The 24,864-nt window shown below is 33.0% G+C and overlaps 2 protein-coding genes across 2 annotated transcripts; one reads left to right on the top strand and one right to left on the bottom strand.

The window, feature by feature from the left end:
- Window positions 1–1,415: 1,415 nt before the first annotated feature.
- Window positions 1,416–6,607, bottom strand: LOC110991725. Its single transcript, XM_045628662.1, has 6 exons — window positions 6,414–6,607; window positions 4,664–4,748; window positions 3,527–3,679; window positions 2,686–2,851; window positions 2,128–2,242; window positions 1,416–1,834 (listed from the first exon to the last, which is right to left on the bottom strand). The coding sequence occupies exons 2-5, from the start codon at window positions 4,742–4,744 to the stop codon at window positions 2,157–2,159; spliced, it is 486 nt and encodes a 161-aa protein (XP_045484618.1). The 5' UTR covers window positions 4,745–4,748; window positions 6,414–6,607; the 3' UTR covers window positions 1,416–1,834; window positions 2,128–2,156.
- A 2,745-nt stretch (window positions 6,608–9,352) lies between these two features.
- Window positions 9,353–24,816, top strand: LOC110991702 (xanthine dehydrogenase/oxidase-like). The gene is made up of 16 exons (XM_022257167.2): window positions 9,353–9,395; window positions 10,141–10,307; window positions 15,035–15,192; window positions 18,006–18,340; window positions 18,880–19,103; window positions 19,629–19,731; window positions 20,045–20,169; window positions 20,249–20,542; window positions 20,663–20,953; window positions 21,041–21,531; window positions 21,898–22,081; window positions 22,462–22,657; window positions 22,921–23,687; window positions 23,769–23,958; window positions 24,460–24,573; window positions 24,746–24,816. Exons 1-16 carry the CDS (start codon window positions 9,353–9,355, stop codon window positions 24,814–24,816), a joined length of 3,753 nt encoding a protein of 1,250 aa, XP_022112859.2.
- Window positions 24,817–24,864: the final 48 nt, after the last annotated feature.

Genomic DNA, 24,864 nt, shown 5'->3' with positions numbered 1-24,864 from the left:
AATATTATTTTAAAACATAAATGTATTTAGTTAAATCAGTGGAACAGTTAGGGTACCTCTCTAGTCTCTATAAAAATGAATGAGACCTATTTGGATGGACCTTATATTTCTACGTGAGCAAAACTATCGATCAATTAAACGCTATGAATGTTGTCCTATTTATTTACAAATTGTATATTTAGTATTTAGACGTATTGATGTTTGTGATTGTTGTACAATGCTTTGTTATATACGTATAATAAATGGGTTAAAATAACGCATTTTGTTCATATTTATACCCTGATCACTTGCAGTTCAGATAAACTACAAAAACATCGGATTCAGACGAAGGATAGAACAGACCATAGGGATTTCGTGTTCCGATTTCAGATGGGGTTTGCTCCCAGTTTAGTTCGTAGTTGGCGGCGCAGGCACCATTCGCTGTCTCTCTCGCTCTCGCCAGCAACAGTGAAAAGACGCAAAAATGGACGGAAATGGACAAAAAATGACGTGGAATAAGTGATACTTTGATGATCTTATGTTCCAAAATAAACTTATTTTATTTTAAGATGTATTACAATGGCATCCACGAGCAGGCAAAAGGAAGATGGGACGTCTTGTAAAAAGATGGGAAGACGGACTGCTGAAGAGCTGGCTAGTTCAGGAGAGAACAAAATGGAAAATGAGACTATCCTATGTCAGATGACAACCAGACCATAAAACTGGTGAAAAAAAATGTTGGTAATTGTTTTTTAACCCAACCAATTATTTATTTTGTTTGTAAGTAACGGTCAGATAATAAAAGCCTATTTATTTACGCACATTTTTTACTAGTCTTCCGCCTCTATCTGTCATATTGTGACTGTTTAGTGAATTTAGATTAAATAACTGTTATATTGGGATATTTTGGGTTACTGTCATTCTAGATTTTTTGAGAATTACAAAAGGAACGACTACTCAGAATATAAAATATATAATAAAATAATATTTCAAGGTAATAAAAAGACGAAATTCTTGGTTATTTTATTTACTTGTTTGATTTAAAAATACAAATATTTAAGGTACTATAAGAATCGCCATACTTTATACAACTTTGAAATCTCAAATGTTGGTACAAAATATTAGTTATCGTTTTACTGTATTATCTTGAGATGTGATGATACCAAGAGCCGATATTTGCAGCTGAGTTTCTTTCAGTTTATTAATAAATGATATATTGATTCGAATGCATTTGATTTGACAAAAATGCAAATCTAATAGTTGCTTCATGTAGTTTTAATAACAAATACTTGTACAAATATACAACATAGTATTAAAAAAATTCAGGCTCACCAGGAAGGTCTCCTACCCCACGGGACCTTAGGAGTCACTGAATAAATTACTTAAATAATCTATATGTATAGTGACTAGTATACCATATATTTGGTTTTTTGGCCTACTTAAAATATCACACTTGACATAAGCGATGTACACTTAACCCCAAAACAATCTATTTATACTGTTTTCGCTGTCCCTTACATCATAGTGTAACATTTGATTAAAATAGATGAATGAGTACTCTAATAAAAGAGTTTAAAATTTTATCGATTCAATTTTAACAAAAATATCTGCACGCAGCAATAATTCGCAATTAATTTAAATACAAAAGTAATTAAATATATTTGCAAACTCACATACAAATAACTATATATACAAATAAAATTTTCAGCGCCATCTCGTAGCAGTAGTTGGTAGTTTCTTTACGTTTTTTTTATAGAACAGGAGACTCACGTAGTTTCTAGGCCATAGATGTCACCAGTAGACCCTCTACCGTTTATTCTTGGTTGCATGGATCTTATTGGAACTTTGCAGTTTCCTAATTAAACAAATAAATAAGTCAAATACGAATGTTATTTTAATACACAACACTTACACATTACTGTTGTATACATTATTTTTAATTAGCAGAATTTAGAGCCTACATTCCAATCATTCCCCTTATAATGGTTAATTTTCAATCCCTGATAGCGACTTTTTACTAGAAAAGAAAAAAATGTGACGGTGTACAATATTTTGAAAAACTAGATTAATACTTTTTAGACGCTTTGTTGGAATTTCAACTTAAAATTAAAACATTTTATAATGAAATCATATAATAAAAATACTTACGATACGAATATATGCGACCAGCTAGTATTTTACATTGGCAAGCCAGTATCACTGTATGAAAACTTCATTTTTAAATACAGACTGTTCACTATAATCAAATAGTACAGTGAGTAAGCTGAAAATAATAATAACTTTATTAAAATAACCTAAGAAGATTAGTAAATCTAAAATGATTAAAAAGCGTAATGTTTTCGCGAGATATTATTATTTATTACAAAACATAATAAGCTGTTTCGCAAATATTAAAAGTGAGGTTATTCTTTTAATTAAAAAAAAATATATAGTAAGCCTTTTTAGGCTAAGCAAAGTTCGACACATTAGCTAATTCTGAATAGTTGACGTTTACGTCCGTGATATCAGCAATCTTGGAATTACGTACGAGAATGATATTGAACACGTAAACGATTTTTGTATTGTTATGTTAAGTTATAAACTTATTATTATAATTAATTAAACATAATTTTAAACATACATAACTTCAATCCGTTAAAAAAAGTGTTTTTCTTTAAATGTGTAATAGTTATGTTAATAAAAGACAATACTTATTAAATGATTTACCAGCTCCACATATCCAGGCAATTACAATAAGAAGAATATTCACTGAGGATTGTTTATAGGGTTTGAACTCTGGACTATAGATACAGGTTACTGTCACCACAAGGAAGATACACAGTATGAACATGGAGTTGCACATAAGAGAGTGTTGGAGATAGCTCGGTCGCCTCTGAAATGCAAAATAATTAAAATTAAGAATATAGTCTCTGATCGTGAGTAAGACAAGCGAAGAGCCTTTGATACAAGCCTTAACCTTCAGCCCTTACATTCAAATACATACGTTATCCCTGATGAACATAGGCTGTAGAATGTTTTCAAAAAACAAAAAGTAAGCCAAGCTGTAACAAAAGCTGGATTTAACGCGATATCGCGTTACCATGTATAATATACTCGTATATGTCCATGGGCGGCGGTATCACTTAACATCAGGTGAGCCCTCCTGCCCGTTTACCCCCTGTTCTATATAAAAAATCTAATCAATTTAATATCCACCTGCACGAAACCGCTGTTTGTTTAAATCAAAACGGAATAAGAACGAAAAGGTTCATTTTCGTATATAGGTATGTGGTTATATATTTAAATTCTTAGCGGAACATACATAAGTTCTTTATTTATATTACAGGAAGCAAACGGGCACCCGCACGAGAAGGCTCGCAAGCGCGCTGCCGGCCTATTAAGAATTAATACGCTCTTTTTTTGGAAGGACCCTAAAGTCGAATTGGTTCGTAAAGACTTTAGTGGCACCTGGTTCCGCATAATGCGCGTGAGAAATAGCTTTAAAAACGTTCAGTACAAAACACCGAGTTAAGCATATAAATATAATATATAATGAGTTCGTATTTACCCTCGCAATACCAATTAGAACAAACAGGTTACTGATGAGGGAAAGCGTGGAAAACATGATCATTGTCATGGATATAAGATTATCTTCTTGTTCTCTTTCCGTATGCTGTGGGAGGTTCCAGCATCCCGCTATTATATACAATATACAGCTCACCTGCAATACACAATACAGAAATTAAAACGAATATTTATATTTTAAAATTAATTGATAAGTTTCGCAAGAATATATTTAGGACATTGTTATTGTAATGGAAGCTTAGAAAATCTATCTAGATGGACTTTATCATAAATTGGAAAGCAAACGTAATCAATAATTTGCTGAAAAGGCAATTAATTTTTTATATAGATATGTGGAAGAAAAATAATATTTTCATAAAATATCATTGCTGGCAGTACACCACCTGGCAGCTAGCAGAACACGGCTGTCAACCAATGGAAAGTCCATCTCCTATGTCAACATCATAAGTGAATGTATGGAAACCTTATGAGAAAGGAACAAATACAGTTATCTGAGGCCCAGACCTAAAATGTAGCCACCTCGAACCACGGACCTCGAGTCACCGCCACTGAATTTGATTGATTTTAATTATATTTATTTACAGAAGACATTTCTAGCTTCAAATTTGATTGTTGAATGTATTATTAATACACGTGGGCAACACTGAAAATGTTTAGAACTGGCCAGTTCAAAACTTTTTATGAATTTCAATTTTAGAACTCCTCGGTAACCCATTGTAGTATATTGCATGGATTTGTCATTTGTTTTGTGAATTGGCGGCAAATCTAAAACTCTAGTTACACGTGAATAAACCAAACACGAGAAAATTTTCTGTTAATGTTAGATAAGTTCAACGGCGGTGACTCAAATGCTGTATTTGACATCGTCACAGATGACGAAAGCTGGATATATTGCTACGAACCGGAAATTAAAAGACAATCAGTTCAGTAGGTGTTTCCTTTCGAGGATCGCCCAACTAAGGTAAAGAAAGGATGAAGTCAAGGAAAATAGATGATTGCCTCATTCTGATGCTAGAAGATGGAAGGACAGTTAAAAAATGGCTTAGTCTGCAAGGCATTTTTTATTTTCTAAAAAAATTCAGTGTAAAAAATTATACCTAGGTATAAGAGTTGTACTTACAATGGAAATTATAGCTAGTAGAAGGCATCCTTTTTCTAACGAGATACACCCACAACAACGTCGTAGCATCGGCAGTGACATGTTTCTGGAAAATTAAATATTTAATATTGAACAACCATTACTGAATGTTATATTTGCTACTAGCGAATCCGACAGATGTTTTCTGTACACACGTATTACATAAAAATCCAATAAAAATAAAAAATAAAATGTCCAGGCGTTTTGGAGTTTAATTACAAACACATGCACATAAGATTTATGTATATACCAGTAGTTTATTTGATGTATATATAAATAACCCGATTGCAGTGTCAATCTGACTGGCTGATTTGTGAATCTTAATCATCCAGGGCGCCACCCAAACTAATAGAAACATCATTTAAATCGGCCCAGCCCTTTAGGAGCAGTTCAATAATATACACACGTATATTATTGATGTCCTTGAAGAGGCCCACAAGGGTATGTATAGCCATTCATGATGATGAAGAATGTATAATAATATATTCATCATATATCTATATTTTCTCATTACAGTGAATGGTCAAATATGAGAAATATGTCTTGTAGATTAGAGAGAATTAAATCACCTATAAATTAATAAGATAGGTATTTATTTTAAAATCAATTCCATTCGTTGGTACTTGTATCAGTTTAGTTTATTTTTATTTCTTTTTGTTTCTGTTAAGTATGTTTTTTTTTGTTTTCCCTTTTTTTCTATTTTTGCACTTCTTGCCTACCTTATCTAATATACTCATAGTGGTTTTTTCCTTTACTAACAGTGGTTGTCTGGAAGAAATCGCTCTAAAGCGATAAGGCCGCCAGTTGCTTGTCATTAAATTATGTTTAATATTTTCCTTTTATGTAATGCAGTGTTAATAAATAAATAAATAAATACATTACCAATGATTTTAGAATTCATGTACATTAAAAATATAATATGTTGACTGATAATAGTATCGAAATCCCTTCTCAGGGGCCGACATTTTTTTAAAACAATCTTTTGCCTAAGGCCCTTTGGTCACTTTCTCGTAAACTTTATTTTACGCTGTGATGAAAAGAGACAGATGAGTAATTCAGTTAAAACGATTATACTAATTTTGTTTTTATGAATAATATTAGGATAATTCATCAAGTAAATAAATTTCAACTATATTTATCTTATCTTAAATAATTAAATTAAACTTTATTTAATTAATGAAATATTAGTTATTTGCGAACAAAATTTTTTCTTTTAGAAGCTTTTCCACCAGTAAGTTTTCTAGGCCAGACCTGTTTAATATTAGAAATATGAATCATAGTTGTGGCTCACCGATAATTGGTTTTTATTTATAAGTCTAAGTGTTTTATTCTTCAAAAAATATTAAATAATTTTTAGTCCGACAGTTAAATAATATCAATAAATATTAACTTATCGTTCGATATATTCCTTGAACTCTGATGAATGTTTTTGTGGAGAGAAAAATTTAATTTAATTTATATTTTTATTCCAGGAAAGCGAACCCTCTCTGTGGGGTAGCATAGCAAAGTATTCCATATGTTAGTATGTAACTACTAAAAAGATAGTTCCAACAACTAATTTGGGTTTGAAAGTCAAATGTTTATTCAGCTGCTTACAAAAAGATAGTCATCAATGTACTCAAATCAAATCAAAATTTATTCATTTAGAACACAATGTACACTTATGAACGTCAAAAATTATTATGCCTTTACATTTATGTATTACTTATTAGCTTCATCTTTCGGAACATACCTTATAGAGAAAGTCCGGTTTACAGTATTACGATACACCTTTATCACATCTCGAAAATATCAACACAATATGACAATCACTAAATCGATTTATTCACAAAAAATTTCTTCGTATCACCGCTGTATCATAGTGAATTGGCTCCGAAAATAAACTACGGCGGCAGTCTGGTGGCGAATCAACTGGCGACTGTTCGGCCGTGGCCTTGTCTGCGTCATTTATTAAATCGACTATTTGATTGCGGCTAAATAGTATAGGATTATTTCCTGTAATTATAATGGAGAGGATTTTGAATTGTCTTATATATTTCGTATATATATGAGGCACCGTAAGTAAACAAAGGTTAAAAGGTCGGCAACGCACTCGCGAGCCCTCTGGCATTGAGAGTGTCCATGGGCGGCGGTATCATCGTTTGCCCCCGGTTCTATAAAAAAAAAACAAAGCGCCGCTAAATGACGTCATAGTTTCAAAAAAAACCTAGGAAAACTGGCATGTGTATGATCCGTCATAATTCTGGTACAGTTTGATAACCTTGTGTCTCGCTAATCAGCTGGTGACCTTCTAGATATCTCAAGTGCTGGACATTAACATTGGATTCCATTATTTTGGAGAACAAGGAGGTTATAGCTATTGGGCGATAGTTGGACGGATCAGTGCGATCGCCTTTTTTAGGGATCGGATGTATTAAAGCGGTCTTCCAACACTATGTAAACTTACTAACACTTAGATTTAAGTTATTAAGTTGTAATTTCTAACATAGTTATGGAACCTTGTTTTCCGCAATAAACAATTTAATAAATAAAATAAATATTTCATTATATTATTTATTTACATGAATATAACTAATTGGCAAAAGGTGATCAAATTCACAATGCGACTAGCAAAACCCAAGCGAAATCTAAAGTGAAAATATGTGACAAGCGGTTGAGTTAAAATATTTTTTATAAAAATATGTATAGCTGACCTTCAAAGTTATTAACACAACTTGTATGTTTTTAGATTGAATGACTGTAATCTTACGAGTCTCCGTTTTTTGCTGTAATTAACTATAATGTCCAACAAAAACAGAAAATAATAGTTTGGTAAAATCTGTGTTAATCTTTAAATTATTGAAATTACATACATTCGTCCATCACCAGTAGTATAGTTACAAATCACTACCATCCATCATTATTTCCAAATTCAAATTCAAAATCATTTATTCATGTTGGTAACGAAATGTACACTTATGAACTTAAAAAAAGAAATGTATTGTATTTAAATGCTTATATGTATATTATGTTATATGTATACTTATACTATGTTTTATCATTTCTTTAGACTCTGCTCTATTCCGAGCTTTCCTAGTCCATATTTTCCCAGTTAGGGTTTTTATTCCGTCTTCCGGTTCCGGCGTCAGCCAGTAAACATCTGATCTTTAATAATTAATGATTATTAAATATTCCAAAAATCCAGCAGTAATTTAATAAGAAACTTACACTACTTTACATATCTTTTTACCAAAAATAATTAATTTAATATACTTCGATTATCTACAATCTACAAGAATCGGTGAAGTGCGTTGTCTCAAAATTCTGCCAGGCGCTATTTTCTGATACCATTATGCTAATCTATTCGTAACTACGTGACCAAAATTGGTGTTATTTCTAGGACATTAATCCCTTTCAATACAATAACGGAAAACGCATATCACTATCTTATTCATGATTTCATAAGCTTTATTAATTAAAAATAATACATGTTAATTACGTCTTGCACGCAACTCGATTCAATTAATTGGTAACTCAAAATTTTCCACTAACTAGTAAAATATTAAGTTATATATCCTTTAAACACAGGTAGAGTTTAAAGAATATATAATTCAAATTTTACTAATAGCGTTATGTTTTGTGTATATTACAATAACTATTGTATAGTTGATATATTATTTTATTAATCTCTATTTAGAATTAAGTTATTATAATTAATAGAATCTTTATTTAATTTTTGTTTAGAAACTGGGAATTGACACATTATTGTAAATAATGAAGATAAACATGCAACAATAAATGAACAGTGTTATTAGTACAACCGTCACGAAATAGAGTAGAAAAAGAAATTGTGTTAATAATTTTTAGCGATGTTTAATCAAATTAATCAGACAACAATGTTGTTAATGAATCTTTAATGTATAGCGATTAAATTACGTGATTAACAAAAGTGTGGCATCATTAAATATTGGTTTGAGTAATTATTAAGTCATTAAAGTTGTAGTAAATAATCTGGTTTTAATAATAAACGTCTTACTTTAAATATTTATCTCTTCAGTAAGTGTGTATATTGTTGAACTCCTCTTTGAATTTTTTTTCTACGCGTTTAGGTACCGCTTTGGTTGGTTTAGATTCACAAATCAGTTTAGCAGATGGCGCTGCAGTCGGCACTTTGATACTGTGTTTAATATCCAAATCGTTTGAAATATCATGCAGGACAACGTGTGTGGCCGCTAGTTTTATGTATAATAATAATAATATCCTTTAATTGAGACACATTTACATTTAAACACGATTGAATTTCAATCTTCTTTTAGTGTATCTGTTTGGGTTCGACATATATCATAGTTTTTAAAGTCATCGTGACAATTTCTATAGACATCGGGATCACTCTCGCCGGAAACATGTGAATGAAATACTTGATCTGCTAAATGCTATATCATTATCTACTGCGACTCCGTGCATAGACAGCGATTTAGGTGTATCCTTTGAGGAGTCCCATGAGGCTTGATATGTGACTTGATATGAACTGCGGCTCCATCCGTTTGCCAAATCAACCATTTTTGACCTAATAAAAAAATAGAAAATATCTGTATACTAACTGTAACATTGTAAACTGGATTTTAACCGATATGAAATCAATCCATACACATTTACAATTATCCAATAATCCTTGTCAGTCATTCGTGGATGATGGATAGAATTACGTTTTGGGTTAACGGTGAATTGTGCTCAGGTAAGATCTTTTACAAATTACGATTCAGTTAACCACCTGACTTAAATACAAAATAGCCACAATCTTTAATTTATAAATAATAATAAATCTTTATTCATCCCCATATTATTGTGTCATTAAACAAAAATAGATATAAATAGTTTTGCGGCTTACTTTATTTTGTGTCGTTTCGATCCCGTCGGCCTATCGCTCTATTGGTCTGCACTTGTTCTTTTTTCCTATTGCTCCAGTCCATTCGGTTACTGCTTTATACCATCTGTCATCTGTATAATGGGCTACGTGCTCTGCCCATCTTTTTTTAAATTAGAGAGAGAGAGTACAGGCTATTAAATTACAAATGAAAGTCTCTCTATTCCTTGACAAATAACCTTCCTTAATAAATAAATACAATAATATCAACTATCAATACTATAAAATAAGAGAGATCTTAAGACCTCTTCACAAGTATCTTTATCCTCTTCACAAGTATCTTTATCCTCTTCACACGTATCTCTTCCTCTAGATCACAGCCAAGCAGATGGGTCGCTGCAGTCCGTATCTATCACTCCATTTTCTCTATTGTCCTCTCTCTCTAAGTCTCTTTAAAATCCTCCACCTTGTCTTTTTATTTCCATCACACCACGCCTCCAATGGCCTCATTTCTTGAAGTGTCGTTTCACTATTTTTTTTTTGTGGGAGCAGGGGAGTGTCGAAATCTCATCAAGTTTCACTAATATTAAATTGCTTTATACATTTATGTTTGTAGTTGGATCCGAAGTGGATTCAGACGAGACATTAAACGATTACTTGCGCAAGCGACTTAATTTACGAGGAACAAAATATATGTGCAAGGAGGGTGGGTGTGGAGCTTGTATTGTTGTCGCCACTGCGCCTGACCATAATGGATTTAAAAGGACTTTGTCGGTTAATTCTGTAAGCTATCACTTTCATTGCTATATTGTTTTATGTACTAGGGTGCAAACGGGCAGGAGGCTTACTTGATATAAGTTATAGCATTTACCCACATTGCTAGCTAGGGCTAGCAAGCCTTTTAGGAATTGAACCGTTCTTTTCTTGTCCATAAGTTGAATTTTATCGGAAATAAAATTTAAAATTAGAAGCATTTAATGTATATATCTTGTTATTGACGTTCACAAGTCTGTTCACTTTTACTTTGAATACATTTGTATACTATATGTATTCAAAAACACTGTGGTGGTGCGCGGCAAGTGCAACATTACAATAATAAAATTGTACTCGGTGTACCACAAAGAAGGTTTCGATGACCGTTGTTACACAATACAAACTTGAAATAATAAAGCTCTTAACGCGAAAAAACACAGGGTAAGAATATAATTAGTCTGAAAACAATGAGAGAGATTATAATAATAATTAATTAATACTTTGCCTTTACGCACCCAACACTCACAAAAAATGGGTATAACTAAAAAAAAATTTGGCAAAAATAATCAAATCCAAGTGTGTCAAAGTCTAGCATAATCCCAGCGAACCAAAAAAGCAGTGAATCAAGTGTAACGATCGGCTAAATTACAATGTTATGTATCACCCATGTTAAAATTTATAAAATATTGTTTTCGAACATTGAACTCAAATTTTCGTCGATTTTGTGAATCATTGATGTGTTTGGTACATTTAAATAATAATAAACCTTTTATTTCATGCAATTTTTTCAGGTTACATGTGTAGTTTTAAGAAAGAAAGAAATAATAGTAAAGACCTTAATTACACTTGTTTCCAATTAATTTAGAAAATAGTTTAAATGTATAACTAGGTTTGTTTTGCATGAACCCCTCCTCAAGTGAAGGTGAAGGCCTCCTCTAAAGAACTCCATGAGTCTCTATCTTGAGCTATTTGCGGCCAGCAGGTACCAGCTGTTTTTATCAGCTCGTCTGCCCATCTTGTGAGCGGTCTGCCTTTGGGACGTTTGCCGATTGGACCTTTCCACGTTGTTACCCTGTTAGTCCATCTCTCGTCTTTTAACCTCGCTACGTGCCCAGCCCACTTCCATTTCAATTTCTTAGCGTAGGTTAGAGCATCAGTCGCTTTTGTGGTTTCTCTAATTTTTGTGTGACGTATTTTTTGCATCTTTTTAATATTCAGCATACTTCGCTCTATTCCTCGTTGGCAGGTAGTGATTTTGCTTTTTAATTTAGATGTATATTTCCAAGTTTGACAAGCGTATGTTAGACAAGGTAGGAGGCATGACGTCATGACTTTTGTTTTAACATTTATTGGCATGTTGCTTTTGAATATCTCTTTTAAGGACCAGTACTTGTTCCAAGTGTTTTGCACTCTTCTTTCTGCTTCTAGTTCGTTTTGTTTTCTGCTGAAGCCCATTTGTTTTCCGAGGTAGATGTAATTTTCTGTATAATTCAGAGTTTCGTTTTCCACTGATATTCTTTTCTGTATACTATTTGTCATGACCATGGTTTTCGAGAGATTCATTTCTAGTCCTACTTGTTTACTGGCTGTGTTCAGTGAGTCAATCATGCTTTGTAATTGTGTGCTTGATTCTGACATCAGAACCAAGTCATCTGCGAAGCGTAGGTGGGATAAATACTTGCCATTGATGTTTAGTCCTGTCTTTTCCCAGTTGAATCTTCTTATTATTGACTCTAAGATAGATATAAATAGTTTTGGAGACAGGGGGTCGCCTTGCTTTACGCCTCTTTCGATGGAAAACGTAGGGCCAGTGGATTCCAGCTTTATTTTTGCTGTACTACCTTTGTAGATGTTTCTGATTATATCTATATATTCTTGTTCAACTTTTTGAGCTTGCAGAGCGGTCCAGATACTTGAATGTGACACAGTATCGAAAGCTTTTTTATAATCGACATATGCGATGTAGAGTGTTCTTTGCTTCTCTTGATATTTTTCTATTATTTGTTCGAGAGTATGTATATGATCTATTGTTGAAAAGCGCTTGCGGAAGCCTGCTTGTTCGACTGGTTGCTGTGCTTCTATTGTGACACTTATTCTTTTGTTAATTATACAGGAAAACAGTTTATAAATACATGAGACTAAGCTAATAGGCCTGTAGTTTGTGATATCTTTTGAGTCCCCTTTTTTGTAAATTAAGATAATTTCCGACTCCGTCCACTGCGACGGTATTTCGGCAGTTTTTAATACAAGGTTAAATAAATATGTTAGTGGGGGAGTCAGTAGCGGCCAGGCAACCTTTATGGCTTCATTTGTAATGCCGTCTGGTCCAGGGCTTTTGTCGAGCTTTAGCCTTTTTATTTCTTGCGTGACTTCTCTTTCAGTTATTGGTGTTATGTTTCCGCTCTTATTTGTAGAGTAAGTGTCATTTGCATTTCTATAGCTAGTTTGCTCGTTTCCTTGGGCTTTATATAGGGTTTTATAGAAGTGGGTTGCTACATCTATAATTTCTTTGCGATTATTTACAATTTTGTCTTTGCTGTTTAAGCCTTCTATCCAATATTTATTTGTTCTTAATTCTTTAAGGGCCTTTTTTGAGCTTCCTGCTTTTTCCAAGTGGTTTTTTATAGTTTTCGATCTGTAGTTTTTGTAATCATGTTTGATGTATTTACTTATTAGTTTGTATAGAGCTGATAGTTCGTTTCTTGAGGCTCGAGTTTTTATCTTAGCATGTTGTAACTCTTGTCTTCTCTTGATAAGTGCTAGAGTACGCTCTTTTAGAACTTTATGTTTACTTTTTGGTACTTCGTTGGATGTTCGAGCGTCCTGTAAACTCTGGGTTATAGCCTTAGTTAATGTGTCATAGAAATACTGTACTGGTGTATTTTCTTGGCATTTATTTATATCCTGTAACTGAGATGCTATGTTTTGTTTGTAAGATCTCATTTCTTCTTCAGTTTTCAGTGATGAAAGTCGGTTACTTCTGTACGTTGTGCGTTTTTTCTTTTGCTTTGTGAGAGACATTGTTGCTCTGATTGCCCTGTGGTCTGACGGGTAGTTCAGATTTAAAACTTCTATGTTTTGAAGGATATTTGGTTGATTTGACAAAATGTAATCTATTTCATTTTTGTATTTACCATTTGGTGATCGCCAGGTCCATCTTTGGTTTGGTTTTTTGTGAAAGAAAGTATTTAAGATGGCAAGGTTGTGTTCAAGGGCAAAATCAATTAGCCTCTGACCTCTCTGGTTTCTTTCCCCATACCCGTTTGGTTTCATTATTAGGTGTTCTTCTTTTCGCGGTTGTCCTATTTTCGCGTTAAAGTCGCCCATTATTATATACTTTTTATGAGCTTGGTCTAGGGCTCTATTAATATTCGAGTAGAAGGTGTTAATCTCTTCTTCACTCGCAGTTTCAGTCGGTGCGTATATTTGTATAATCGACATGGACATTCCTTGTATGTTTAAGTTTAATAATGCTACTCTCTCGTTTATGCCCAAGAAGCTTTCAATCCAGTTCTTACGTGTTTTATTTATTATGAAACCGACTCCATATTTGCCAGGTGTGTGTCCTGTGTGACATAGTACGAAATTATTGTATTCTTCTATCCGGGTACCCGCCCTTCTTATTTCACACAATCCAATTATGTCGTATTTGACTCTAGTGATTGCTTCGCTAAGTTCAATTAGGCGTTCGTAGGTAGATAAAGTTCTGACGTTGTAAGATAATATGTAGAGCTGGTCTTTCTTCTTTTTAGTTGAGTTAAGTATTTCTAGGGATTTAGTTTCTTTCGTTGAAGAATGTTGAAGTTTTTTCTTTAGAGGGTTTTGGTCTTGATCTTCCACGGTGACCAGCCGGGTTGGAAGATGGTTTTCGTCGTTTAGTTGAAATTTATTAGATGTTGTATCTTTGAGGGAGGGGATTGTTAATTGCTATGAGTGTAAGCTACTGGCTGTTTTGTCGTTGATTTGTTTATTGGCGTTATTTTTCGCTAGGTAGCTTAGTATGCTTGGTTTTAGAATTCCTTCTGAGACACTGTTTGATCGAGGTAAAGATGGGTTGGATTGGTTTATTTTGTTTTTCTTGGTGGCTCTCGTGTTGTTACCAACTAGTCCTTGAGACTTGGGATCTGACTCTGGTGAATTCGCCAGTGATCTTTTGTTGTTTGATTTTAGTACAATGAGTTTATCGTATTTTATTGTGACTTTATTTCCTTTCTCACGCTCTTTATTCGCTTCTTCTTGTAATTCTTTCCTTTTTTCCAATATGTATTTAGGGTAGTCTTCGTTCAAATAGTATTGGGTATCTTTCAATAATCTTTTTTGCTTGAGAATACTGACCTTTAAACCAAGGGTAGAAAAAGTCACCTTTATTGGCCGGGGTTTATCACCTTTCTTTCCCAGTCTCTTTGTTTCCTGAATATCTCGGCAATTCAGTTTTAAGGACAGTTTTTCATTTATAAAGTGCAATATATTGTTCTCCAAGCTATGGTACGACGTCTCGTCCTCTTCAATACATTTGGTACATTTAACCATTGGTAATCTATATGAATATACTATAATTAAAATCAGTATTAGGAAAAAAGGTATATATACCATAAATAAATTAACATTAATTATTAAAAACCATAATTTAGTCCACAACATAGTACGCTACCGTTCTAACATGTGGATAATTTGTATAAATCGATTTAAAAGATCGATTACAAATATGAACTGGATGATATTATGAATCAAATAAACCTTAATAAAAAATTTTACAGTGTCTCATACTAATTTTACAATGCCAAGACTGGGAAATAACGACAATCGAAGGGATTGGTGATAGGCAAAGATATCATCCCATCCAGCGGAGACTGGCCGAATACAATGGATCCCAATGTGGTTACTGCTCGCCCGGATGGGTGATGAGTATGTATGGGTAAGTATTAGGTGATACTTTTTGTATAAAATATATTGAATTATTGCGCATAAGTATCGCAATATAGCAAGAAAATGCCTGCATTAAAAGTACACTGCCACAGGGATGAAATAAATTGATTCTGATTTTTATTATTATTATTTCTGAGGTGTTTTTCCTAGAATAACGACTTAAAATGAATTTTAATCTAGCCATAACAATAATTATGGCTTATAAGTAGATAATTATGTTGGCTTAAAAGCCTTAATCAAATTAATGTTAACAGTCTTAGTGTTCTAAAATGTTAGCCTTATCTGATATAATGTTGCAAAGAGGGGCCATGGTGCCACGGTACAATTAGAGCACGGGTCTGTATTTGTTCTTTTCCACCCAAGACAGTTTTTCTCTCTCTCTCTATACCAACCAGGATCTCCATGTTATTAACCAATTTTCGTAAGGAATTTCATACAAATTAGCGTAAGGTATAGAATCCGTGACGATGAGTAAAACTTATTAATAATAATAATAATAATAATTTATTTATTGCACGAATATGGTATAAAATGTCAAGGTGGTACAATTGTCAGTCGTTCGCATATTCTGCCACACACAGTGGCGCGCAAATTTATCTTAGTTTAGATTTTACATTATTAGTCAGATTCATATCAATTAAGTCAATTATTATACATAATTAAATTTATATAAATTACCATGTCTCACACAAATAATCGTTTATTGAGTAGTACGTTTTTTCTAAAAGTAATGCACTAAGTCGCTTTTTAAAGATTCTTGTCGGAAGATCTTTAAGTTCTTTCGGTAATCTATTGTAAATTTTAATTGCCATACAGAAGGCGTTTTTCCGAAATAATTCTAAATTTATTTTTGGCACAGCCAATTTCTCCCCATGTCTACTACTTACTACATTCGATTTAAAAATATGTATATTTCTGTGTACGAACAGGGACATTTCTAATATATAAATACATGGAAGAGATAACACTTTGAGTCTCTTAAATAGAGGCATGCAACTATCGATGCAATTTGCTCCACAAATTGCTCTAATACATTTTTTTTGGGCCTTAAATACCCTATTCACTTCGACTGAATTTCCCCAAATTATAATTCCATATCTAATTATAGATGCAATATATGCATGATAAGCAGCTAATACCGCAGCATGGTTAACAGTTTCCCTTAGTCGTTTTAACACAAAAACAAAACGGTCTATTTTGTTCTGTAATTTTTCAATATGTGATTTCCAATTACAAAATTTATCTATCGTTATACCTAAAAATACACACTCGTTCATTATGTCCAGTTTATTGTGTTTATATTGTACGTCTATTAGTGTTTTAGAGTTATATGTCTGAAAATGAATTATGTTAGTTTTGGTCATGTTTATTTGTAGGTTATTTGAATTCATCCAGTTGATGGCGTCGTCTAGAGATTTAATTAAGTTGTTTTTTAAATCTTGGTCGTTTTTGCCTTTTATTATAAGTGTAGTGTCATCAGCAAATAGTATACAGTTCTGGTGTATAGCATCTGGGAGGTCATTTATGTATGTTAGAAAAAGTAGTGGGGCCAAAATACTGCCCTGAGGTGTTCCGTACTCATTTTTCTTATAGTTGGATCTATAGGTTTTTTGTTTTAGTTTACAAATCTTTGTTATTTCCACATATTGCATTCTATTTTCAAGGTAACTTTTCACCCAGTTATAGGCATTACCTCTTATTCCGTAGCATTCTAATTTTTTTAAAAGTCTTTCATGGCATACAAAGTCAAAAGCCTTTGTCATGTCTAAAAAGATGCAACCTACAAGCATTTTATGATTTAAGCATTCAGTAATTTGTTTAACTAGGGTAAAGCACGCAAGGGTAGTGGAACGATTTTTCCTGAAGCCAAATTGTTCTTTTTTTAGAATATCGTATGATAAAAAGAAATTCTCTATTTTATTATACATGACTTTTTCGAAAATTTTAGATAATATGGGAATTAAAGTTATTGGTCTATAATTAGTCATTTGTGTTTTTGCTCCTTTTTTATGTAATGGTTTGATAATTGATATTTTTAGTTTTTCAGGAAAGATCCCTTCTACTATCGATAGATTAATTATGTATGTCAGTGGATCAAGTAGGTATAATGCGCATGATTTAATTGTTTTGGTATCTAAATTATCGTATCCTGTAGATTTTGTATTTTTCAACGATGTAATAATTTTTAGTATATCCGTGTTATTTATGGGGGAAAGAAAAATACTTTTATGGTTTAGAGGGATTTTAGCTTCTGGCAAATTGTTTGTTTTATTTTTAGTAGGCAGTGAGGTAAAATAGTCATTAAAAAAGTTGCATATTTCATGCGGTGATTCATATGTTTTGTTATCGATATTAATTGCTTCTATTCCTGAATTAAATGTCATGTCTCGTGTATTAGTTTTAATTACATTCCAGGCTGCTCTAGTTTTGTTTTTTGCGGAATTTATGTATTCTGCATTATTAAGTTGATGGGATTTATGTATACATTTTTTTAAGATAGATGAGTATTTATTATATGCAGACTTATTTTGTTTTTTATTGTGCTTATTTAAATGATATTTTAGGTATAACGTTCTTTTTCTTATACAACATTTTTTTAGCGCTTTAGTAAAGAATCTATTTTTGATAGGCTTGAATGTATTTTTGATTTTTAAGATCGGAAAGCACAAATTGTAAAATTATTATTAATAAAGTATATTTAATTTAACCCTCTGCATCGTCCTAAATGATTCATAACACGCTTCATACAAAGTTTAGTTAATGCAACTAGGTCGAATAGTGAACTGGTTTCAAATATTGCAGATTACTAGAAAGCCGCCATTACGACCTTAATCAAGCGGAAATCGAAAATTCTTTCGGAAGCAATAATTGCAGGTGCACTGGTTATAGATCGATTTTGGATGCGTTCAAATCCTTTGCTAAAGATGCACCTAAACCGAAATTGGAAGACATTGAAGATTTAGCAGACTTTAAACGCAATTGTAAAGACTGGTGTTTCGTTTCAAGTAAACAATATAAGAAGATTCTATTGAAAGACGATCGAATCTGGTACAGGGTTTATAAGGTTACCGATGTATTTGATATATGGAAACAGGAGAAGCAATCTTATATGTTAGTGAATGGAAATACTGGGCGAGGTATGATGTGGTCTAGATAATTCACACGCAACCGAAAACCATTATACATATTCGGCTCGCATTCGGTCGGATCGCTTATCCTGTGTCTCTGTTGTTTTTTTTTTCAAAATGTTTGCAAGAGAATTTTAAACACACAAGAATGTTTTTATTCTACTGATATATATAGATAGACAGTTGCGACTTTGTTTCCCGGGGCAAGCGATATATAGGTTTGTGTTCGAATTTAAAATAAACAGATTGATGTTTCGATTCATTTCTCATAAAATGATTTTTAATAACGGATCGATGCATCGTTTTGTAACTTTGAATTCGACAGATCGCATTTTGTACAGTTGAAAGTTTATGCGCTACATGCATTATCTGTATTCTACATAATATGTACATAAATATCGCTAAAACTCGAGATTGTTTAGAACGATTTGTTTTATTGCGATCTGGGTCTAGTTTTTGTGACGGTGTGCGCGCAGATCGTACTGTCATAATTTTCCCTAACGCGCTAAAAGAAGTATAACTTCAAAAAAGCCAATATTCAATTTCAGGTGCAATTCCTATATTCGAGTTTCCCCAAGTACTTATCGATATTAGTGCAATAGAAGAATTAAAAACACATTACATAGATCAAAACTTGGTCATCGGAGCTGGGACAACAATTACCGATTTTATGGGAATCTGTAAGAAAATGGCTGACACTCACGAAGACTTTTCTTATTTAAATAAATTTTACGAACACTTGGATAAGGTTGCGCATATTCCTGTCAGAAATGTAAGGTTTTACCCGCCCCCAAAGGAAGGATTTAATTTATGTGTGTTTGAACTTGTATTATATGTTTGCTCATTAGTATTGACCATGGACACTCGCAATGCCAGAAGGCGTCGTATTTTAAGAATACATACGCTTTTTTCTTGAAGGACCTTAATTCGAATTAGTTCGGAAATACTTCAGTGGGCAGCTGGTTCCACATAATTAGGTGGTGCGCGGCAACTGCCTTAAAACACTCACTTGTAGAATGACGGACGTCAAATATGATACGGGTAGAATTTCGTATTCTGCCTCGACGTCCGATGAAACTCAGATGCAGCTATTAATCTGAATTACTCCTCTACTATATATATATTATTGCTGCATCAGTTAATTATCAGATTATATGAGCTTAATTAGATTAATAGCGCGTAAAGTATTTAGATTTAAAATCTCGAAAGCAAGTTTGCTTTTTATAAATTTTAAGTATAGTACAGTCTTGTTAAATTCATGTCCATTACGCATTACATCTAACATTACATTTTTCAGATAGGAACTATAGGAGGTAACCTAATGTTAAAACAAAGGGATATGCAATTTTCATCTGACATATTTTTGCTTTTGGAAGGAATTGGTGGGACTGTTACTATAGGTAGGTAGTAAGTTTTGTTCTGTTTTGTCAGATAAAACAAACGAAGCAGAAATGTTTCTGACCCGGTCTATTAAGGGACTTCAAATACACAAAAGCTGATCAAAAATATAGTAATGTTCAATGTTGATGTTATGAGAACCTTTCTTTGTTTTAAAATTACAGCGCCAAAAATTTCATATAGCTTAGTTCCATATGCCGACGATCTTCAAAGGCAACCAAAAGATGTGGACTGTGCCTGTGAAACTGCAAAAGTATTTAATTGAAAGCCTATTCTGTACCAAGTACATTAATTTGGTATTCATGTTATTTACAGCAAGTGCACAGGGAATTATTCAAGCCACACCCCAAGAGATGCTATTAATTGATATGAAGGGAAAAATTATTATCAATGTAAAAATTCCACCGCTGTCTAAGCATTATAAATTTATTTCATTTAAAGTAAGTAAAATAACATGCTAACAAGTTGCGAAAATTATCAAAGTGTAGAAGAAAAAAAATGATTAAAACTTTGTTTCAGGTTATGTCAAGGTCTCAAAACTCGTTGGCCGAAGTCAATGCAGCGTATTTATATGAATTAGATGTTAAAGATGAAAAAACTGTTATATCAGCACGCATTGTTTATGGTGGCTTATCCAAAGAATTCACCCACGCAAACAACACAGAACTATATTTAATAGGAAAAAATCTGTTTGATAATGATGTGTTACAGAAAGCTTTAAATCTTCTTGAAAAGGAGCTTATTGTAGATGAAATACCAGTTAAACTTAAGCCAGAATATCGTAAGAAGGCTGCTTTGGGTCTATTTTACAAGGTATTTTATTAATCTATAAATATAATTAATATGTATACTGAAATATTAATTTAAAAATCTAAGTCTCTCATAAAATTTCAATGTGTATAAAATAAAAATGGTATTTTCGAATAATTTCAGAGTTTGTTAACCATTATACCTCCAAAATATTTAAATAAGCGCTTTGCATCCGGCGCAAGCGATCTTCGTAAAACAAGACCTCTTTCAAAAGGTTCAGAAGTTTACGATACAAATCCTACATTGTGGCCTCTAAATGAACCTATGCCAAAAATAGAAGCATTAATACAATGTGCAGGAGAGGCAAAGTATGCGGATGATCTTCAAACGCAACCAAAAGAGGTGTACTGCGCTTTTGTAACTGCCAAAATATTTAACGGAGAGTTTGAAAAGATTGATCCATCGCTGGCTCTTGTAAGTTATAGTATATTTTAAAAGTACATAATGTCTATTCATTATCCATCACAATGTATAAAATCAAACAAAACATTATAATTACAGAATATTCCTGGTGTCATAGCGTTTTATTCAGCTAAAGATATACCTGGAAAGAACTCATTTATAAGCAACACTGTAACAAGCTATGTCAATGAAGAAATATTATCAGATGGAAAAATTAAATTCTACGATCAGCCGATTGGAATCATTGTAGCAGAAACTGAAGCTTTGGCTAATAGAGCCGTTGAATTAGTTAAGGTTACTTACAAAAAAGCTGAAAGAAGGCCTTTATTAGAAGTAAGAGACGTTATAGCAGAGGATCCGAGTCGAATAACCCTATTCCTAACGTTACCAGCAAGAGAAGCACCAGGGGCTGACATTGACCGCATATTAAAAGGAACTGAAGATATCTTTTGGCAATATCATTATACAATGGAGAAACAGACTTGTGTAACTCGCCCTAGTGAGGATGGGATAGATGTGTTTCCCTCGTCACAATATTTGGATATGACGCATTTAATAGTGTCAGAATCGTTGAACATAGAACAAAACCGGTATGTACATATATGTATTACTGACGCTAGCTTTGTTAAAAATGAATTTTGAACTGAATTTATTGAAACTATTGGACATGTTGATCATTTTTTAAATACATCCGCAACGTGAGATACTTTTAAGTGCCGATGTTTCGTCTACCGTTTTAAATTTTTATCCTCCCATAGGTATCCTTAGATAAAACTTTGTAACATAACAAAAACATAATAAATACTGATAGACATTTACTACTGTACGGAAATACGTATTAACAAAATTTTTGTGTGAACTTTGGAGACCGTGATATGTTTTCCTTACGACTTGACTTGGACAAAATCTATTTGTTTTCACAAAAACCTTTCAAGACGCTTATATTATTATTTCAGAATTAATGTGGTTATAAACCGCGTTGGAGGTGCCTATGGATGTAAAATTAGTCGCAGTGGATTACTAGTCACCGCTTCTGCTCTAGTGACTCACCTGCTGAACAGGCCTTGCCGTTTTATAATGGACTTAAAAGCAAATATGCGTGTTATAGGAAAACGAGTTCCATGTCATTTTGATTACGAGGTATTGGTCTTTGGGCTACACTAACGTATTTTCTTAAGAGGTTATTAGAAAGAGTGAAAAACATTTCTTGAACCACATCATATAACATTCCATTACACATTCTTAGCTTTAAATTTTCAGAAAGTTATGAGAGGTTAAATGAGGTAAACACTGGACATTTGGTGCCAGAAACATAGCGGCGTTTTTCTTCTCAATTTAGGAAGTAGATTTTGTTTTTTAATTTTTATTTATGAATATTATATATAGGTATAATGTAATATGTATAACGTAATATTATACCTAAAATTGTGTCAGGACAATGTGTGTGTAAAGCTAAAGATGATCTACTACTCTAGCCTGAATAAAAGAACTATTCTCCTGATTTATCTTCGTCATTTAAGGTTGCTGTCAATAGGTCTGGTGAAATTCAGTACATAAATTATAATATATATGAAGACATGGGTTATAGACAGGGTGATTTTATCGGTTTTCTGGTTGTGTCTGCGATGAGAAATTGCTACGATAATAAAAGATGGACTTGTAACATTTATAATGCTTTCACGGACACGACTCCAAATACATATGCAAGAAGCCCTGGTATGTTCACTAAAATATATATTTAATTAAAATACTATTGTTGGCTAAGGGTATATGACTACAGCTTCTTTGCATTAAATCAGAGTCTAAGATTCTGGCAATTCGAATTATGACTGCATGAAATGATCATGAAAATGTATCATCTTGAGTCTTGACATTTTTTATGTCCTATGGTTTGTCAAAATATACTATCATTCCTAAACAAGAAGTCAATAACCCACAGTTTAGACATTCATTTCACACACAGTCATTATTTATTTTAGGTAGTCTAGAAGCTATTGCTATGACAGAGCATGTATTTGAACGAATATCATATGAATTGGATTTGGATCCACTAGACGTAAGAATGAATAATTTAAAAAAAGAAGAACAAGAAATGTATGATGTTATAGAGACATTAATTAAAGACAGTGATTACCACAATAGAAAGATAGAAGTAGAGGAATTTAATAAGAATAATAGATGGATAAAACGCGGTCTACGTGTTGCTTTTATGAGTTGGCCGGGTCCGACGATGGTAGATTTTCACATCTTCATATCTATTTACCACGGAGATGGTTCTGTTATTGTAAAACATGGTGGTGTTGAAATAGGACAGGGAATAAATACAAAATTAATCCAAACGATTGCTTTCATTTTTAAAATTCCTATAAACAAGATAAAAGTTAAGCCGTTTGATAACGCTTCTCTACCAAATAACTTTTCTACTGTAGCTAGCCGAACCACACTATCAGTGAGCTTTGGTGCTATAAAATGTTGCCAGATTATTATGGATCGTTTGGCACCGATTAAGGTGGACGGTGAAGATAATCCGACATGGGAACAAATAATACAAGCGGCGTATAGGCAAGGAGTTAATTTGCAAGCAAGTTATCATGTGACTACGGCAGACCAAAACTCACACAGATCAGCAGGGGCTGCTGTTGCCGAAGTGGAATTGGACGTACTTACAGGAGAGTCACAAGTACTCAGAGTGGATATTGTTGAAGATGTTGGTACCAGTGTAAATCCAGAGATTGATATTGGGCAGGTAATTTATTACACAGATCTACAGATCAGGCTATAAAACACACAAAACATATAGGCACCTATCTTTATATATTTTTTTTAGATTGAAGGTGCCTTTGTTATGGGACTTGGTTATTGGACATCGGAACACATGAAATTTGACATGAAAACAGGTGAACTGTTGATAGATCGTGCTGCAACATACCATATACCTCTGGCAAAGGATATACCCATCGATTTTAGGATAAAACTTAAAAGAAACCATAATACTGTTGGAACTTTGGGAAGTCGTTGTAGGTGGACTTTAACTTTTATTTATTTATAGAACTTAGTTTTATCTATCATAAATGCATACATACAATACCTGTAACTGTATTTGAGAATTAAGAAAGTTCAGCTACGTATATGGTATACGTATCAATTAGTATCATCACATTTGAAAGAAAAAAGAGTTTGTTAAAGTTCTTTAGGCGCATTGGGAAAAATGATGAGTGTAAATTTTTACGATGCGCGCGCTCATCGTCTCTATATACCGACACTCTGTAGTTAGCTATAGTCAAAATGTTTTAGGTTATGATATAATTTTTGAAAAGATTTTTATCTTGTTACGCCAAAGGAGTATAACTTTTAACGCGTGTTTTAAACACACACGTTTTTTTCTTATGAATTTAACTCTTGAGAATGAGTGATTGAGTGAACCTGTCACCATAACTCTCACTGACTCCTTTATTCTCCGGAATCTGGGAGCCGGTTACTATACAATATTTATATAAAATTATGTTATTTTTCCACAGCGGTGTCTGAGCCAGCTATCTGCTTAGCTGTGAGTGTAGCCTTTGCTTTGAAAGCAGCGATTTCTTCCTCCAGAGAAGATTCTGGCTATCCACGAAACGAATGGTTTAAAGTTGGTAAGATTTATCATTTTAAAACAAAGCAGAAAGGACCCTTTAAAACTATGCTACCATTAGATTAACAACTTATGAATAGTTTCTATTTGTTAACTCCACCAGAAGTTATTAAATATAATATAACCACAGCGCCATCACAATATTTCCTCTTTGATAAAGTTTATATTTTCAGATGGCCCATATACATTGGAGGCTAATGTTTTACATTCAAACGTTAAGTTGGATGAGTTTTTGTTCCGATAACCAATAAAGCGCATCCTTGCTAGAAATTCGGACGGATGTTCCGTAATT

Source organism: Pieris rapae, chromosome 6 (assembly GCF_905147795.1).
Source record: "Pieris rapae chromosome 6, ilPieRapa1.1, whole genome shotgun sequence".
Taxonomy (NCBI): Eukaryota; Metazoa; Arthropoda; class Insecta; order Lepidoptera; family Pieridae; genus Pieris; species Pieris rapae.
Note: the sequence above shows the minus strand (reverse complement) of the source record. Positions and strands in the feature narration are given on the sequence as shown.

Coding starts and splice junctions, on each gene's coding strand:
- LOC110991725 (XM_045628662.1), bottom strand. CDS start 4,744: ATGTCACTGCCGATGCTACGACGTTGTTGTGGGTGTATCTCGTTAGAA. Junction 3,680..4,663: donor TACTAGCTATAATTTCCATT/GTAAGTACAACT, acceptor TGTGTATTGCAG/GTGAGCTGTATATTGTATAT. Junction 2,243..2,685: donor TGCCTGGATATGTGGAGCTG/GTAAATCATTTA, acceptor TATTATTTTCAG/CTTACTCACTGTACTATTTG.
- LOC110991702 (XM_022257167.2), top strand. CDS start 9,353: ATGGATAGAATTACGTTTTGGGTTAACGGTGAATTGTGCTCAG. Junction 9,396..10,140: donor TAACGGTGAATTGTGCTCAG/GTAAGATCTTTT, acceptor TTATGTTTGTAG/TTGGATCCGAAGTGGATTCA. Junction 21,532..21,897: donor TTGAACATAGAACAAAACCG/GTATGTACATAT, acceptor TTATTATTTCAG/AATTAATGTGGTTATAAACC.